The sequence below is a fragment of the Apostichopus japonicus genome, chromosome 16, assembly GCF_037975245.1.
Source record: "Apostichopus japonicus isolate 1M-3 chromosome 16, ASM3797524v1, whole genome shotgun sequence".
In the NCBI taxonomy this organism is placed as follows: domain Eukaryota; kingdom Metazoa; phylum Echinodermata; class Holothuroidea; order Aspidochirotida; family Stichopodidae; genus Apostichopus; species Apostichopus japonicus.
Window position 1 is genome coordinate 18544637 of NC_092576.1, and position 19517 is coordinate 18564153.

General features: G+C 35.9%; 1 protein-coding gene across 2 annotated transcripts; it reads left to right on the forward strand.

Annotated features, from left to right (window-relative positions):
• The first annotated feature begins 5810 nt into the window (after positions 1-5810).
• On the forward strand, positions 5811-19212 carry LOC139983262 (aqualysin-1-like). Of its 2 annotated transcripts, none has more exons than XM_071996689.1 (10): positions 5811-5947; positions 6704-6816; positions 7647-7775; positions 8120-8246; positions 9236-9345; positions 10792-10945; positions 14567-14751; positions 15614-15779; positions 17711-17847; positions 18927-19212. In XM_071996689.1, the coding sequence occupies exons 2-9, from the start codon at positions 6709-6711 to the stop codon at positions 17845-17847; spliced, it is 1116 nt and encodes a 371-aa protein (XP_071852790.1). In that variant the 5' UTR covers positions 5811-5947; positions 6704-6708; the 3' UTR covers positions 18927-19212. The 2 variants fall into 2 exon arrangements, with proteins under 2 accessions (XP_071852790.1, XP_071852791.1); XM_071996690.1 differs by lacking the exon at positions 5811-5947 and adding an exon at positions 5963-5986.
• Positions 19213-19517: the final 305 nt, after the last annotated feature.

Genomic DNA, 19517 nt, shown 5'->3' on the forward strand with positions numbered 1-19517 from the left:
ATGAAAATATAAACATCATACCAAATGACATTATAATAGTTACAATATATGACGCTATATGCATTGTGCTATATGACACTATATACATCATACCTCATGACATTATAATAGTTATAATATATGACGCTATATGCATTGTGCAATATGAAAATATAAACATCATACCAAATGACATTATAATAGTTACAATATATGACGCTATATGCATTGTGCTATATGACACTATATACATCATACCTCATGACATTATAATAGTTATAATATATGACGCTATATGCATTGTGCAATATGAAAATATAAACATCATACCAAATGGCATGATACTAGTTATAATATATGACGCTATATGCATTGTGCTATATGACACTATATACATCATACCTCATGACACTACATGACACTATATTAGTTATAACATATGATGATATATGCATTATGCTATATAACACTCTATACACTATACAACAGGACACTACATGACACTATACGCATCATCCGATATGACACTATAATAGTTATAATATATGACACTATGTGCATTGTGTTATATTACACTATATACATCATACGTTATGATACTATATTAGTATAATATATGACACTACATGCATTGTGCTATGTGACACTATATACATCATGCATCAAGACACTACATGACACTATATTAGTTATAATATATATCACTATATGTATTATGCTATATAACACTCTATATAAACACTATACAAAAGGACACTACATGACACTATAGGCATCATCCGATATGATACTATATTAGTTATAATATATGACACTATGTGCATTGTGTTATACGACACTATATACATTATACAACAGGACACTACATGACACTATAGGCATCATCCGATATGATACTATATTAGTTATAATATATGACACTATGTGCATTGTGTTATACGACACTATATACATTATACAACAGGACACTACATGACACTATAGGCATCATGCGATATGATACTATACTAGTTATAATATATAACACTATATGCATTATGCTATATAACACTCTATACACTATACAACAGGACACTACATACACTATAGGCATCATGCGATATGATACTATATTAGTTATAATATATAACACTATATGCATTATGCTATATAACACTCTATACACTATACAACATGACACTACATGACACTAAAGGGATCATCCGATATGATACTATATTAGTTATTATATATGACACTATGTGCATTGTGTTATACGACAATATACATAATACTACATATCACTATAGGCATCATGCCATATACCACTGTATACACCAAACTATATTACACTCTATGCATTATACTAAATGTCAACTTTACAAACAGCCTAACATACTTGGCACAACGCACCCCGTATACTCTGTGCCCTACAGTACATTGTTTCTAGATGTAAATATGCCGTGAAACTTTATTACATCAAATCAGGGTACTACTGCAGACTTGATTTAATATATTTAGGTCTTTTAATCCTTGTATTTAATCTTTTAATCCAGGACATTTATGGTCAATATATCACATATATGTCGAACGAAACAATTATTACCGAAGAAATAGCTTATAAGGATAAATATTACAACACGAAACTACTATTGGGATATAATATCATGGAGTGTTAGCTCAATGGTTAACGCCGGTGCCTTTCAATCATAAGTTCCCCGGTTCAAGTCACTCCCAGATTACTGTATGTCGTCCAGTTACAGAGTTGTTGACAATTGACAATTCATAATCATAGACGTTAAATGTGAATGTAAGAGACTGACTTCGGTCAGCTTGCGGCTTTGATAAGCCAAGGAGGCTTCTTCGCGAGTTCCTGCTTGCAGGAGGATCTAAAATACATACATACGTACATACACACATACACCCATACATACATATTGTCTGTTATAGCCGTGCATGGTTTTGCTTTGTCAGTTGTTTGTCATTTCTATTCTGTTGGTTATCTACATTAACATGGAGGACTTGCCATCTGTTTCTTTGCTACCGGAATATTATCAAGTATATTTCAGACGTGGCTTGTTTGTCTTAACCAAATAGGACATGACGTTCAACTTGGTAGCAATATCTTGGAAGAGTTTGGCTTCGTCAGTTGATTGTCATTTCTTCTAGGTCGCTTATCTTCATTTGCATGGAGGCCTTAACATCTGTTTCTTTGCTACCGGAATATTATCAAGCATGGGCGGCGATCATGGGGGGGGGGGGGCGGGGGGGGGACATGTCCCCCCAATATTTTAGGTGGGGGTATAGTATCTAGTTTTTTTTTAGCATATTTTTTTATGATATCACTAGTAATTTCAAAATAGAAAATGCTTAGATGCAACTTACAAGGCCTGGGAAGTGCCATTTCCAGCGATCTGGGAGACATTTTCGGCCAAAATTTTCTTTTGCGCTTCGCGCCAACTTAAGGTGGCGCTACGCTTAGATAGTTTGCCTACAAGCTTCGCCCCTCCCTTGGCTAATCCCTTGCAGGCGCCTGTCTAACCGTGTCACAATTTGTTACTGTATATGACCAAAAGTAGTTTTTACTTTTTTGCGAAATGAATAGCTAGACGGACCGCATCCGTAATGAAATTTGGTTTATATACATATAAATATATATATATATAAATATTTATATATTTATATATATATATATATATATATATATATATATATATATATATATATATATATATATATATATATATATATATATATAATATTTCAGGTGGGGGGATATACGTTAGTATCTAATAGTAACTCATAGCCCCCCAATATTTGGTGGCATATTTTTGTGTCTGGCTATAAATAGAAAATAATGTGTGAGATTATTTATCAAAATAATATTTGGCGGTGGCTAAAACTTCACCCAATACATGCTGCATGAGGTAAATGACTCTTCGTGGTTGTTTCTGTGACCTGTGACCGTATAACATGTAGTGACTCATTATTATCATAAGGTTCACTGGGTTTCCATTTGGCCTGTTTCCTACAAGATTTCTAACCGCAGGCGCATAACCAAGGGGAGGGGGCGCGAAGGGTGGAGACCGCCCTCCCCCTTCGAGCATATTTGTTGGTATTTTTTTATGATATCGAAGTTTTATAGTAGCCGTTATAAGAGGTTTTAATATATTTTGTACACCAATAAATTAACTGTGTCTGAATTTTCGAAAATTCCTTGACCAACATTCTTCACCATACTTCCCTATACTCGTGCAATTTTGACCGGTCTGTTAGGGGTTGAAGTTTTTTTTTCTATATTGGTTGTCCATGGATGAAATTTTGTGCAACATTATGGGTATGTTTTGAAGTGAATTTATTATTCAAATTCTGAACAAATAATGGGCTTAAAACCTTGAAAGGTGGGGCTGACGGGTATTGTGGGGTTTTACGTAGAATTACCTACAAAAGCAATGATCCACAGGAGATGCGATGAGGTCGAACATGATGTGTGACTGGTGACAATCTTGAAAAAGGTTATGAATGAAAACAAAAACTATTGGGAAAAACTTGGTTCTCAGGCAAAAGTGTACATCTAGTTGGTCATTTTCAAGCCTGAAAAGTGCCATTTCCGGTGATCTGGGGGGCTATCAAAACCAGATTTTTTTTTTTGTACGCTGCGCGCCAACCAATGGTTGGCGCTATGCTTTGATAGTAATTTGCCTGCTCCCAAGCAGGCAATTTTTTTGCTACCGGAATATAATCAAGTATACATTTCATACGTGGCCTGTTTGTCTTAACCAAATAGGACATTACGTTCAACATGGCAGTAATATCTTGGGAGAGTTTGGCTTTGTCAGTTGTTTGTCATTCCTTTTAGGTCGCTTATCTACATTTCCATGGAGGCCTTAACATCTGTTTCTTAACCCTAGAGAGAGCCACTCCGTGAAACGTTCTTGCCCTTAACCTTTTATCTTGCAGTCACGTTTTTCAAGAAAGTTGAAACTCAACAGATGTTTTCTTTTCCATCTTGTTTAGCAACAGTGACAAACGACTATGGAAATCAATATATTCAAATGATGAATATCTCTAAACCGTGGTGTGTAAACCCAGTCCCTACAAACCAGAAAGGAAGGGGAAGCAGTTTTGTGGGGGTTTGCCACTGTAGTAGTATATAGACAATTCAATAGTGGACATCTCCGATGTGCGGCTAATTTGCACTATACATATCATGCTCTCTATTGGACAAAAAGTGTCATGTGTCGCTGAAATTTATAAGCTTATATGGTATATTCGCATCCTGCAGGTATAGGCAGGCGCGTAGCCAGGAATTTGCCAAGGAAGGGGCGAAAATGTAGGAAAACTATCAGAGCCGTAGATACGGCATTGCAAACTATCTAAGCGTAGCGCCACCATACTGGCGCGAAGCGTACAAGAAAATTTTGGCTGAAAATGCCTCCCAGATCGCTGGAAATGGCACTTCCCAAGCCTTGTAAGTTGCATCTTAGCATTTTCTCTTTTGAAATTACTAGCGATATCATAAAAAAATAAAAAAATAAAAAAAATATACGCAAGGGGCGGCGGCTGCCCCATTCGCCCCCTTGGCTACGCGCCTGTGTATAGGCTACCCCAGATAACCTCACTGTAACGAGTATGCTTAACACAAGTCAAACGACTATCGATCAGCTGGTTAAACTTATGAATATTCATTTTTTCTTTTCTGTTTTGCTCACGAAGTTCGCATTAGCAACGTTCGACAATTCTAGTATGCTATGTTTGATTCACTGATATCTCCGCGGGCATCAATTTGAATTTGTGTAAGTCTAGTTTGTTTAGATTACTTTGCATAAAATGTAGGCAAATGGTCAATATGAATAGGCGGGATAAGCAGGTTAGGGCGTTATATTCGTAGTTTGTACTATACTTGGCGCAACGGGTGCCGGTTGCACCAGAGCAGCTACTCGTTGGAGTTGGACGCGATGTCCGTTGGGCGACGCTGGTCCGAAGTACTTTACTATTAGTATTAGGGTCGTCGGCGACCTAGTATTTGTAGGGGCAACTGCTGAATTTATTTTTCTATATATGTTGAGGACACCTGTCTTAAAAGAACTGCAGATATCTGTAAAAAAGCTGGAAACTGACCGATAGTCCGGTTTTTGTTTTAGGTACGAAGATTTTTATGAAGCCACACATATCAAAGACATACGTCACCCGAGTCGTTTGGTGTTGTCCAGTCGAATCGTTTTCACCTTACCCGTGACACCCACACACAACAACAAAATACAATATGAAGAATATAGTTATTAGCAGATCCTTGCGTGTAGAACTAAACACTCATATAGGCAAACTAGACACAACTGCCTATAATATATAGAGCCGATATATATATATATATATATATATATATATATATATATATATATATATATATATATATATATATCTATATCTATATATATACATATATATATATAGATACATATATATATATATATATATATATATATATATAGAGATACATATATATATATAAATATATTACTAAAATATTACTTTGTAGACCCCGTATACACATGAGAATAGGCTTCCACCCTTCAGGTTTACATTCCTACAAATTTAATCTGAATCCGCCCATGTACATTTGTTCTGTTATCCCTTATTCATGCAATAACATGCTACTCATTCATAATACGTGTGTTATCTTTTCTGAAGCATGCACGGTGCTGAAAGAATGTCAAAATATGGATCAATAAATATAGGATATATATAGCCCTGCTATTGATCATATAGTAATCTCATAATTGATCACATTATTGTGTCGTTCCGTGTGTAAATCTAACACCTGTTATCCACATTATCGGCACGATCAGTATATTTGAACACGCCTCCTACATATAGACAGTTAAGCAAGGAGTAAGAAAAGAAAAACAAAGGATAAATATAGATGGTTGAATTTTTCAACCGTACTTACAAGTTTTGCTTCTCAACTGATACAGTCTATCGAGAACAGGTAAGTGATTAAATATAGTTTGAAGGAAGCCTTATTGAGGTGCTTGTTCACTCGTGTCTTGTTTGTACTAAACATACACATAACTATATTAAACTTGATCGTGGTGTAGGGTGACGAAATATCGAAAATTAAAATTATTCATATTATTATTAATATTATCATTATATTGTCGAACAAAGACAGTTGTGACAGTATAAACACATTGAGTACGGGTTACTGGTTTGGTGTTTAACATTTAGAACGCTCCTTTAAAAATAAAATAATGACGCCTTTTTCATGTGCAAGAATTAGTATTAGTAGAGTTTATACGTTCTTCCTAGTATGCCAATACATGTTCTCTCTAAAGCTTCAGAAACGAAAAGAGTGAGCGGAACGATGATTTAACAGTATTTTTCTTGGCAACTATGAAATTAATTTTTAACACGTCATTTCAAATTGAAGAAGACTTATGTTTTGTCACAGATTTCTTTTCTCTGTTGAGTAATTAAACTATGTAGTCCAGCCGCTTTCATTGATGAGGCTGATACACTAATATTGTTGTTTATGAATATGCGAGGTAATTATTTGTACATAACATGGACGAAACAATCAATTTGTGTTAATAGCTTATTATGTCCATTTTTAAGGAAAAAAAAACATATTTTCGAAATATTTCTAGCAAATAAGTGCATATACTCTTCCAACTATGCCCGAATCAAATGTACTTAATTTGTTACCTCTATTACCTAATCAATCATTTTCGGTTTTTATCTAAAGTTACAATGAAATTTGTTGCATTGCTCCTATTGGTCGCTGCGGCCTCTGCCGAGTTGGCTCCATTGCTAAGAGCTAGAGAACCTGTACCAGGGTCCTACATCATCAGAATAAAGGTTGGTCTCTTTAAGTAATAAAGAAAGGCGTATCCTTAAAAAAAAATATATACGATTCCGTCAATGGTCACCAATAACCCTCCCAGACTGTAACTGATTCTACGATACATGTATAGCATTCTGCGTATTGATACTATACTGTACATTTACTATATCGGAGTGTGCTTCGGCCACTTACAGAGGGAGTGAGAGATCCACTTGTAATAAATGACGGCAATTTGTCAGCATAGGAAGCTCGTAAGATTAAGAAAGTGTAGACAGATCCCCCCCCCCAAAAAAAAATGGACAATGTTTAATGTAATTAACCGAAAAAGTTTCAGTTTCTTAGATGAGCTATAAATCGTTTCATTTCGTTTTCGAATGAATGTGAAATATGTCAATTAATCATGTAATGAAAGCAATTCTTTCTTAGATTGAATCCATGCCTTAACTTTATACATAACTCAAACCAACAGGTTTATTCACAACCTTTTGTGAGAACAGTGTTAAAGAAGTGCACACAATTGACAAGCCACTGAGTGACTGAGAGTGTGCAATATTGTATTGATTATCTCCATACTGCATAATGTTCTCGGATGATCTGTAACATTGTCACTCTATATATTCCTTTTACTTGTGCATACTTTTCAGTGCAACTCTAGCCATTGTAAAAAAAAAACAGTATTCCTGCTTTGTCAACTATGTGTTCTGTCATATTTAATTATCATATTATTACATTGATTTACAATTGATAGATATATAGATATATTCATTCGCTCAAAACGTATAATTCAATGTAATACTTCGATAATTATTTGACGATTCATCCTGTCACTTCCTCATGACTGCAGGATTCCTTTGACGTTTCTTTGCTGGCCGACAGTCCAATTCTCACAGCTCTGGGAGGACGTGTGGCTCTCAGATACAAACGTGTTCTCCATGGTTTCTCAGCTAAACTTAGCGAAAGCGCACTTAGCTTCGTAAGTTTGAAATGCCTTTATAGTATCTTCTTCAGTTTCAAATTCAGAAGCTTTGTTTTGTTCAAGTCGACGATATTTTCACTCACACACACACACCCACACACACACACACATATATATATATATATATATATATATATATATATATATATATATATATATATATATATATATAAACATTAAATATATACATATATATATATATATACATATATATATATATATATATATACATATATATATATATTTTTTTTTTAAATATATATATATATATATATATATATATATATATACAGGTTATAATTAGTTGCCACTGTTAATGACCAAATATTTTCCATATACAGGTTCGTAACTCAGGAATTGTTGAGTATGTAGAGGAAGATGGTGTCGCGAGGAAGGCATATTCTTGGGGAATTGATCGAGTCAACCAAATATCTGCATCACTCGATAACAACAAGGACTACACAACTGGTAAATACGTTTATTTATCGGTACTAAGTCAGTTGCGGATTCCATCCTCCTCCCCCCCCCCCCCATTCCCCTTCATATTTTCCAATCACAGAAAAAAAAATATATATATATTTAAAGTAGTTATCATAGCCCAACTTTGCGAGAAGATCTTATTATTTACGTCTTTTTAGATTTAATATGCTCCGGAATACACCATTTTATCAATGGGGGCAGACACCCCATATACACTATAAGAGTCGGCTTAAAGCCACACCTCGTCTGTTTTGAAAACCTGTTAAGTCACAGTGTCACTCCAAAGTTATGGAACTGAAATACCAGCAGTTATATAGACATATTATTCACCGCTATTAGAAAACCTACTTCGTTTTGTAGTTAGAGGTAAAGAACCCAAATGGATATCAGAATGTTGTCAATATTTTTAACTGATTAAAGGGTGTGAAGACTCGCGCATAAAGAAACGTCTCATGTCGGTAATCTGACCTAGTTTCGAATGAGGTGTAACAGAAGTGTTAGACACCACCATCGATCCCAGAAAATACACACACAGCTTGCTACCGTCGGTAATTAGACACTAGTGTACAGTCAATACATACAGCTACGGACAATACCCACAACACAGTGTATATAGCAGCGATTGACATCTCAGGTCTAGATAAAAGATAACAAGGTATCACGTTTCATTACTGTCTGCATTTTGTAGCGACAAGAACAAAAAACTACTTGCAAACAATGGAAAGTTAACTTTTTCAGAACGCTGCACGCGGTTTGGGGCGAGTCTTCAATGCCTTTAAGGAAACCAAGTTTGTAGTAATCTTAACTTCGCTCAAGTTGACTTTTCGTGTAACTGGTCTATGGTAAAATTGGTTGTAATGGAACGAACCAATATGTTTGCAGAGTGAAACGGTACAGACATGCATGATGGCCAAGTATTCCTACTTCTCCACTTTTAATTGACTAAATTTGGGTATATATCTTTCATTCAAATCTAGGTTCATTGGGTGCTGGAGCGAATGTGTTTGTTATTGATACCGGAATTGACCCTAACAATCCCGAATTCGGAGGACGCGCTGCCGTGGGTGACGACTTTGTGACAACTGGGGTAAAATGGAATATTTGATTAAAACTGTGTCATTTTGTAATTACTGTCCCTACATAAGCCTTTATAGTAAACTTCTGTACTATTGTATTTGTATATTAAACAATACATTCTCAAGTGTTCGCTGTGCAGACTATTGTTGTGTGTAGTGTGTAGTGTTATGTGTAGTGTTATGCGTAGTGTTGTTGTGCGTAGTACGTGCAGTTCGTACAGTGTGTAGTGTTTGGTGTGTAGTGTGTAGTGCGTAGTGTGTAGTGTTTGGTGTGTAGTGTTTGGTGTGTAGTGTTATGTTGTGCGTAGTATTTGTAGAATATACTACGCACAACACTACACTACACACCAGACTACGCTACACTACGCACATTGCACACTAGTTCGTGTATTGTGTTTAGTGTGTAGTGTAGTGTGTAATGCTATGTTGTGCATAGTATTTTAAGTGTGTGTATTGTGTTTAGTGTGTAGTGTAGTGTGTAATGCTATGTTGTGCTTAGTATTTTAAGTGTGTGTATTGTGTTTAGTGTGTAGTGTGTAGTGTAGTGTGTAATGCTATGTTGTGCGTAGTATATGCAGTTCGTGCTGATTGTTGTGTGTAGTGTGACACCCTATAGCGTAGTATGTAGTACTGCAGCAGTTATACGTCAACAGGTAAAGTTCACATTATTTCCAAGCCAGTTAATGTACAGTGCAAATTACGGCCACATTACATAAACATTTGAAATCTGCTGAGCGGTACACAAATGCGACCCAAGTTAACCGATTCATGTGCTTATCTTTTTTTAAAAGAACACATATACAGGCTGACTATGAGTATGATCTAGTATTGACAATATCACACCAAAACTTCATGCAATTCAAAAGTACCATACCACGAGGCTGCAATGTCAGTATTTGCAGTACAAATGGAATGTTTCTAGTTTGACCATGGAACCAAAATGATTCGATATTTCGAAGCCCAATTCGATATTTGAGATCAAGAAAGAATTTCAAATCAAACTCTATTGACTGCGCCGACTGTTTCCACGACTTCTGTGCAAGCAGGTCCTTCTTGCCCATGTTCACACCATCCATTCCACCGCACCCCCACCACACCCCCACCGCACCCCCACCGCCCCCATCACCACACCGCTACGACACTCCCACCCAGAGTCCCTTTGAGTCTGCAAATTACTGCAGACTTTTTTCTCAGTTTTTGTATGCGTAATTGCTTTCTAATTACCTCGTGTCTGCCCTACAAGAAAGCACCGTTATCAATTATGGTCAAGCATAGCGACTAACGTGGTCAATAACAACAGGGAAAAAGTGATAAAAAGGTCGCGTTGCATGTATGTATATGGATCACAACACCATATGGAAAAATATTGGTCCTTTTTTTGTTTTAACTATTTAAGTCTACTTAATTGATATTCATATCGCTTCAAACATTTATATTCCACTTTTTACATAAAACAGAAACAAATGAACGGGATAGATTGTGACGGCCACGGCACTCATTGCTCAGGTACTGTTGGTTCCAGTAGTTATGGAGTGGCCACTGGTGTCAACATTTGGGGTGTAAGAGTACTGAACTGCCAAGGTTCTGGAACTTGGAGTGCGGTTATTGCAGGTAAGTCCGTCATCATTCCATATGTGCTGCGATATGTAAAGGTGAATCTGTATCAGAACATGGGGGATCCAAATAATACCTATGAAAGCTCTATGTATCAATCTTAATTTAATTATACCCGTTTAAATCGAGTATACCGGTTTAAATATGCATATAACATTATTAACCTCGGTATATGTCGGTTTATAATTCGACATCTACCAGTTTCCAGGTGTCTAATATCACTTGAAATCGACACACCGATTTCAATCTACAAGTACAAGTACGGTACCAATTTTAATCGGTGTATGTCAATTTAAATTATTTTTATACCAGTTTAAGTCGATTTTAAATTGGAAGTATACCAGTTTAAAAGCGACATGTCATCGATTTCCCAATTCACGTATTTGATAACAAGGATTTCTGGGAATGCTTTTGCAGATCGACTGCAATTGCCCAGTGATTCACGTTCCGGTAGACATGAGCATGTGACCTACAACATAGTTTTGCTTGGTACGTTAACCGGAATGTGGTAAGACATTGATAACTGCATAGCTGTCAATCAGTCTCGAAGTTGTTAATATCAAATATGTTGATGATGAGGTAAATAGATGGCAACTGCAAAAAAGGCCACTTTAATTGATATATATAACGCATTTAAATTAACATATATACCAATTTTAAATTGACATATACCGATATTAAGTTTGTCATATGCCGATTTTAAATAAACAGACACCGATTTAAAATTGACATATACCTATTTTAAATTGACATATACCGATTTAAATTGGTATGGTACTTGCATATTTTAACAGATTTAAATTAGTATATCGGTATTTGTTAATGTTAACTGGCTTTTAGTAACTTAGAAACCAGTAGATGCTGGTCATTTAAAGTGTTCTTGAGTGAATTAATTCGGTTATGAATATGTCGATTTAAACCGCTAAGAGCCTACTTTAATTGACATATACCGATTTAAATTGGTATGGTACTCAGGGTTCCGCCCAAGGTGGATTGAGTGCCGGCAGGACTATCTAAGCGGAGCGCCACCATCGGTTGGCGCGGAGCGTACAAGACAATTTTGGGTTTTGGAAACCCCCCAGATGGCCGGAAACGGCCCTTCCCGAGTATTCTGAGCCACATGTAGACAGCTTTGAAATGAGATCTCATGTCTGGAATTTTTCATAATTAATGAAAAAAGTTAGGACAAATATCTGGAGCACCAGAGTACAGACCAGCCGGTGGTGCCTATTAAATAAATCATTCAGGCTGAGATGATAATTTTAGATGGACAGTGAGTGAGAGTCCACTCCCAAATAAAGACGAATCATAATGAATTATGTATTCTCTCTCATTTATTCAACATCGGGCCTATGAAATCGGTCCATTGAAAAGATATCACATAATTACATAATTACCCTACCCAACTACCACGGTACATGTGCTGCGAATTTTCCCAGGTACCTTGCCAAACAACTGTGAGCTCATCCCCTGTCTAACACCTAAGTATGACACTGTGATGTGTTGGATATTTTGAACAGTTATGAACTGGATTTCCCCTAGTCTCAAACAGATTGTTTCTGTACGTTCGACCCTCCGGCTATGGAGCTGTTTTTTGGAGTTCCTATCGAAAATAAGTGCCGGTCGGAAAAGTCACTCAGGCAGATTGTGGCGGTCGGTAATTCAGCGTGCTGGTCGGGCCCGACCGGCGCCGACCGGCAGCGGCAGAACCCTGGGTACTTGCATATTTTAACAGATTTAAATTAGTATATCGGTATTTGTTAATGTTAACTGGCTTTTAGTAACTTAGAAACCAGTAGATGCTGGTCATTTAAAGTGTCCTTGAGTGAATTAATTCGGTTATGAATATGTCGATTTAAACCGCTAACAGTCAACTTTAATTGATACATTTACCGATTGCAACTGTTATGTGTCGATTTCTAGTGATCTAATACAGATGGTCCGCCATACTGCAACTAAAGCTGTACTACATTATTACGGAAGATCTTAAAGTGTCAACTAAACTTGTATCTCGGATCTTGAAATCGGGGAATAATTGGGAAAGTGGGAATTCAGCGCGAGGCACTTATAGACAATAACAGACCATAACAATATAGTTAATTGAGACACGAAGCACGCCATTTGTTTTTCGGCTCTTAAATTATTTTTATAGCTATTAAATTACTTTAATTCTTGAAGTAAATGAACATGATTGTACACATATTCAGTTTCTGCCTCTCAGCTTGAATTGCTTCTACGAGAGTTTTTTTTTCTTCATATTCTTTTACTTTCATTGCCAGGTGAAACCGGCTTCAATTACAAGATACACGTTTCTGTTTCTTCTTCATGCATGACGCTGTAATTTGCGTTTGCATTGCTTAAACGTATTTGCCTCAATTGACGCCTCGATATTCATAACTGTTACGCAGGCAACAGTAGGCAAATCTAACTAAACGGTGCTGCTCAATTGGTTATTGGCTGATGACATACGTTGAAATCTTTGAAAATTACGTACTCAAGTGTGCGATGCTCCGACTGGTGTTGTATAGAAGTGTGACTGCCTACCGCAGCGTGCGGTATTGCGATAATAATATTACGCATGTACTTTACATGTATAACCTAGCACGACAACAGTATGTTATCAATATGATTCTCTGACGTCATTTTTGAAGCGCCCTCGTTTCTTAAAGTAACGAATTGGACGCTTACAAAAGAATAATTTTGAAAAATTCCTGAAAAAATAGTTATTTCACAGATATTTTTTTCTGTAGTATTTGTTAAAATATTAAGATTTTAGTATGCAATTTACATTCTGTTGTTATGAGGAGAGTTTTATTTAACATTTTCTTTTTGCAAAACGTTGATTTGTTATTAAATGAGCTTTTCGTTTTGTTGCAAAATGTTGAATTTGACGGGAATAATTAAGTTATCAAGTCACCATATTGCTACAAAATGATAACTGTCTGAAGTGAACTTAATCATTTTGCTAAAAAAGTGTCCAATTAAAGATTATTCGACAAATAATCATTTCGTCATTTCGCAGCGTAATTTAAACTTTCTCACTTAAGCGTATTTTAAATTAATGAGTTTGTCATTCTAATGCCAATTGTGAATATATTAACTGAACAATTCGTTATTAAGTTCAAAATGTCTATCATATATTATAAACAGATCTCCTTTTGACGGGCAGCTTTAATGTTTCTATAACCGCGAGATAACAAATCACGTGTGTCTATAGCTCGCAGAGAATACTCTCCCGGAAACGAAAGCAGTAAATGAATGTTGTACCTATATGGTTTGGTATATGTCGATTTAAACTGGTATACGTCGAATTAAATTGGTATATGTCGCTTTAAATTGACATATACCGATTAAAATTGACATATCATCTATTTAAACTGGTAAATGTCAATTTAAATCGGTATATGTCGATATAAATCGATGATATGTCGACTTAAAACGGTATATAAGTCGATTTAAGCTGCTGGAAACTAGTATAAGTCGAAGGAACTTGGTATATGTTGATTTAAATCGGTATTAGTCGATTCCTCACGACTGATGGCCCGCCATATGTTGTACCTAGGTTGTTGTTGTTTTGTTTTTTTGACCAGTAAACAATGTGAATCATCTTTGATTTAGGTTGTGACTTTGCTGCTGATTCTTCGGAGCCTCTCAAGGTTGCATCCTTGTCTATCGGAGGTGGAGTTTCCGTTTCGGTTAATGATGCCATCCAGAGGATGATCGATGCTGATGTTGCTGTTGCAGTAGCAGCAGGAAACGAAGACTCAGATGCGTGTAATTCATCTCCAGCTTCCGCTCCTAACGTACGTAACTTCTAGATCATTGCCAGGTGCCTAATATTTAAGTATACTGAGCCTGCAGGCGGCAGTTATTTTAAATCAGCGGTCTGCGACCATTTTTGGGCACTACCCAGCAGAAACAAATTGCCATTCCGGCCGCGACCCATCCCTCCTTTCCTCCCACGTCCCTCTCCCCCCCCCCTTCAAGTTATCATTGAAATATATCACTGGAGCACGGGTTCTAATGAGATGTTCTGCTTTGTATGCTTACTCGTTAAAATTTCCACGAGCTAGCTTGAAGAGGCAAAACTGTATTCCCTGAGATTCGGCCCACAGGGTCATGGCGTCAAACGTACTACGCTACTTGGCAATAGAGCAAGTAGACATTCTCTGCGTTTTCTGAAACGACCTCGCAACCCATTGAAAGTCTTTTGCCACCCGAACATTGGATCACGGCCCATATGTTGCCTATACCGTCGCTAAAAGATTAACAAATGAAACACTTAGTGTTACTTTATAATATAGAATATAAAACTTTAGAAATATAGGGTATAAATTATAGTTATGCAATAGAAATTGAGTCAATACAAATATTGATTGAAATCAAATTTGCCATTTACTCGTTATTAATCATAATGTCACAGTCACACTCGGATGTAGATGAAGCAATTTGGTGTCGCAGTCAGGCTGCTACGCCATCAAAAAGTTTCCTGAAAATTGCTAAACAAATATGTCCGGGCAGACGAGAAGAAAATATATATATACACTTCATTTTCCACGTACCAGGAAGTTACAAGTCCGCCTGGGAAACTGACTCCTGAGCAAGTTATGTTGAAACTGTTCTCTTTTCTCTCTCCATCTATCTCTCTCTCTCTCTTGTTAATAGTGTCTTACTGTTGGTGCTAGCGATGATACAGATACGAGAGCCTCTTTCTCCAATTTTGGAAGCTGTGTGGATATCTTTGCCCCTGGAGTGGCAATCACATCCACCGTCCTAGACAACGGTGTAGCCAGTTGGGCTGGAACTTCGATGGCAACCCCACATGTGGCTGGTAAGATTTTAACTAACTGTAGTAATGTATTGGACAGAATAGTTTGGTCCAATGATTTTGTGTTGAAGTCTTATCTACTCCCATATACAATTCATTATGACTGGTCTCAGGAAAGTGATATCACCTTTCGAAAACCAAAATATTAAAAAATAAATAAAAACAGCGACATTTTTTAGACTGACGTTATTGTTGCTTTTGAAAACTTTCTGTCAAGAGTTGTCCCGATTTCAAATTCAAGTATAGATTGATGAAGTACACTTACTTTCTTTATATGAAATAAATATGCTCTTGCAGGGATGTGCCCACGCTGGGCGTCCCCTCCCAGCACTAAAAATTACCGCCCAGTACTGTCTTAAAAATCGTGAATCCCGCCCAGCACTATTTTCATCTAAAATCCCGACATTCCTTACAATATATTCAACATAAATTGGGCCTAGCCTATGCCAAAATCGTACAGACTAAATAATGCATCAGTTACGCATGCGAGAAACATTACTTACGGCCCTCAATCGGTTAAAATTTAAAAAGAAATGTAAATTGTTAGCAAAACTAGTACTTGTGTGTATGTGCTTAAAAAGCTACACAAGTGCCAGCATTTGGCATCCGAGCAACTTCAAAAATCGAAAAATTTCTCAAAAGGGAGGGGGACACCCCTCCCCCTTAGACCCCTCCCCCAGGACGGCGATCAGTTTACCCGGCACTCAGGAAATCCTGGGCACATCCCTGCTCTTGTACATAGAGAACTCAAAATGGAAATGAACCTAATGCGGCATGTGTATTTTATTTTCCTTCAATCAATGTTTCGTTTTTGGCTCATTTATCAGAAGTGTAGTCGATGCATTTATGTTTCCCTGACTATTTTAGTAACGACACTCACCTGTAAAATGTGCTACATCTCTGGAATGTTCCTTTAAGGCTATAAGTGCTGTCAGCTATACTCAGTACAGGCGTCAATGTATGCCTTTGTTTGAATACATTGTTTGAATACATTGTTTGACATGGTTTGTATACATTGTTTGAATACATTGTTCGAATACATTGTTCGAATACATTGTTTAAATACATTGTTCGAATACATTGTTTGAATACATTGTTTGAATACATTGTTTTATTACATTATTTTATTACATTGTTTCATTACATATTTGAATACATTGTTTGAATACATCGTTTAAATACATCGTTTGAATACATTGTTTGAATACATTGTTTGAATACATTGTTTGAATACATCGTTTAAATACATTGTTTGAATACATTGATTGAATACATTGATTTAATTAATTGTTTGAATACATTGTTTGAATACATTGTTTGAATACATTGTTTGAATACATCGTTTAAATACATTGTTTGAATACATTGATTGAATACATTGATTTAATTAATTGTTTGAATACATTGTTTGAATACATTGTTTTATTACATTGTTTGAATACATTGTTTTATTACATTGTTTTATTACATATTTGAATACATTGTTTGAATACATCGTTTAAATACATCGTTTGAATACATTGTTTGAATACATTGTTTGAATACATTGTTTGAATATATTGTTTGATACATTGTTTTGATGCATCTTTAATAACTCGACCACGAAAACATGTTCATTTGTATTGTCCTATATCAACAACAGATCATCCATGTATGATATCATTTTGTGTAACATTACATAAAGATGTCATTCCAAGCCGTACACGTCATACGATGTTTTATGTTGCATCCGGGGAACTGACCTAATGACCTATACATAAGAGTTTATACATAGTTCAGTCACTTTAATTGATGAAACTAAGTAGCTTATAGGTCTCAAAAATTTGAAAATGTTACAGATATACAACCTGCACTGACACACTTGGTTTAATATAACATGTAAATAAATTGTGTGCCTAAGTTATCCTTAATATTCTGATGGTTTAATTTCCTAGGTGTCATGGCTTTGGCTCGCGTGGAATATCCAGCTAAGACTGCTGAGCAAATCATGGCCCATGTTAAGAGCACAGCTTCTACTGGTCTCATTAGTGACCCCCAAGGAAGTGACAACAACTTGTTGTACTGTCCTTAAGTAAGTCAAAAGTGTGTTCTTTTTTTTTTAATTAAACTTTATTGATACCAACGTTCAAATCTCTTGAGAAAATATCCAAGTAATGTCATTGTTTCAAAATTAATTAGTGTCGAGTCTGTTGGGAATCACAGACATACAATACATCACTGGGTCTTCACCAGTGGCGGACTGGCCTCATGGGTATTTGGGCAATGCCCGGTGGGCCAGCGGCCCGGTGGGCCGGTAGGCTGGGGAGCCTGGTAGAAATTGCAGCCCATGCTCACAGTAGTTAATAGAATACAGACGGGCTGTGTAGAAATATATTTTAACTGTGGGAACCAGCTCATGAAATCACCATGTTAGTTAGTCTGTTAGTTCGAAACAAAAGAACGTGCTATTAGCAACCCGAACGTGCTAATGGGTTTTATTTAGGTTTTTTTTTTTTAAATTTTTCAAGCATGTTGTCACAAAATGCTTGTAAAACTAAATAAAATCCAGTCTAAAACATATATTTTTGTCTATTTGTGTTTACGTTTTTATCTTTCCTCACTTTAATCAAGTGTTGCTTCTGGAAAATTATTTGGGTAATTTTTAAAGGATTATTGTAACCTACAAAATTGAGAAATATAGCACCATTTTGCATCTTAACTTCAAAATTTTTTCAATGACCCCTCCCAGGACGGCGATCACTATGTAAGCAGCCTATCAATGAATAATGGGCCGGTCTATAGGTGGAAAATGCCAGGGCCGGTTTTAAGACGCAGTCCGCCCCTGGTCTTCACATAGCTTACCATTGGTTATTGTAGATTATCCAGTGAATTACTTTAATCATCATTATCATGGTCGAATTTGGACACATTGGCAGATGGCCTCTTAATATAAACAATGCATTTATGAAGTAGAAAGGGATTTCTGGTGCGACAATGCTTTGTGTCAAAAAAATTCACACGAATCGACACCTACTGAACGAACTCATATTTTGTTTTGTGTGCAACTTATAAACAGCATAAAGTCCTAGCATTAAATGGGGAGCATTCTTAAAATCCTACTCAGGTAAAATGATTGCGTAATGATTGTCATTGTTTTTTCTCTTTCGACAGAATGGACACCGGAACAATGTCATTCCAATAATTTGCAAACTAATTAATTAACATGACTTGTATTGTTTTTGAAAATGAGAGAGAAAAGAATCGTGGTTATGGCATGACAATGAAATTTAGCAGAAGCCACGCGGCATCATTGATGAATATTCATGACATCTTACCAGCATTGATTAAGTTTACGTATATAAAGAGAATGACGTAATCTATGAGGATAGATAATGGCTATTGAATTACATAAAGGTGGTGTGAAATTAATAATATTTAATAAACGGAAGTGCACTAATGATGTCTCTCTCTCTCTCTTTATGCATTGCTTATATTTATTATTATTAATATTATTATTTTAATAAATTTATATAGCGCTCTTTTCATGCTTAAGCATGTCCATGAGCGTTTTACAATGAAAAAAGATGACAAACCCTTAAAATATGATTATGAAGAATAAAATTGACACAGCTTAAATATTGATAATTATATATATATATATATATATATATATATATATATATATATATATATATATATACAATATATATATATATATATATATATATATATACAATATATATATATATATATACAATATAT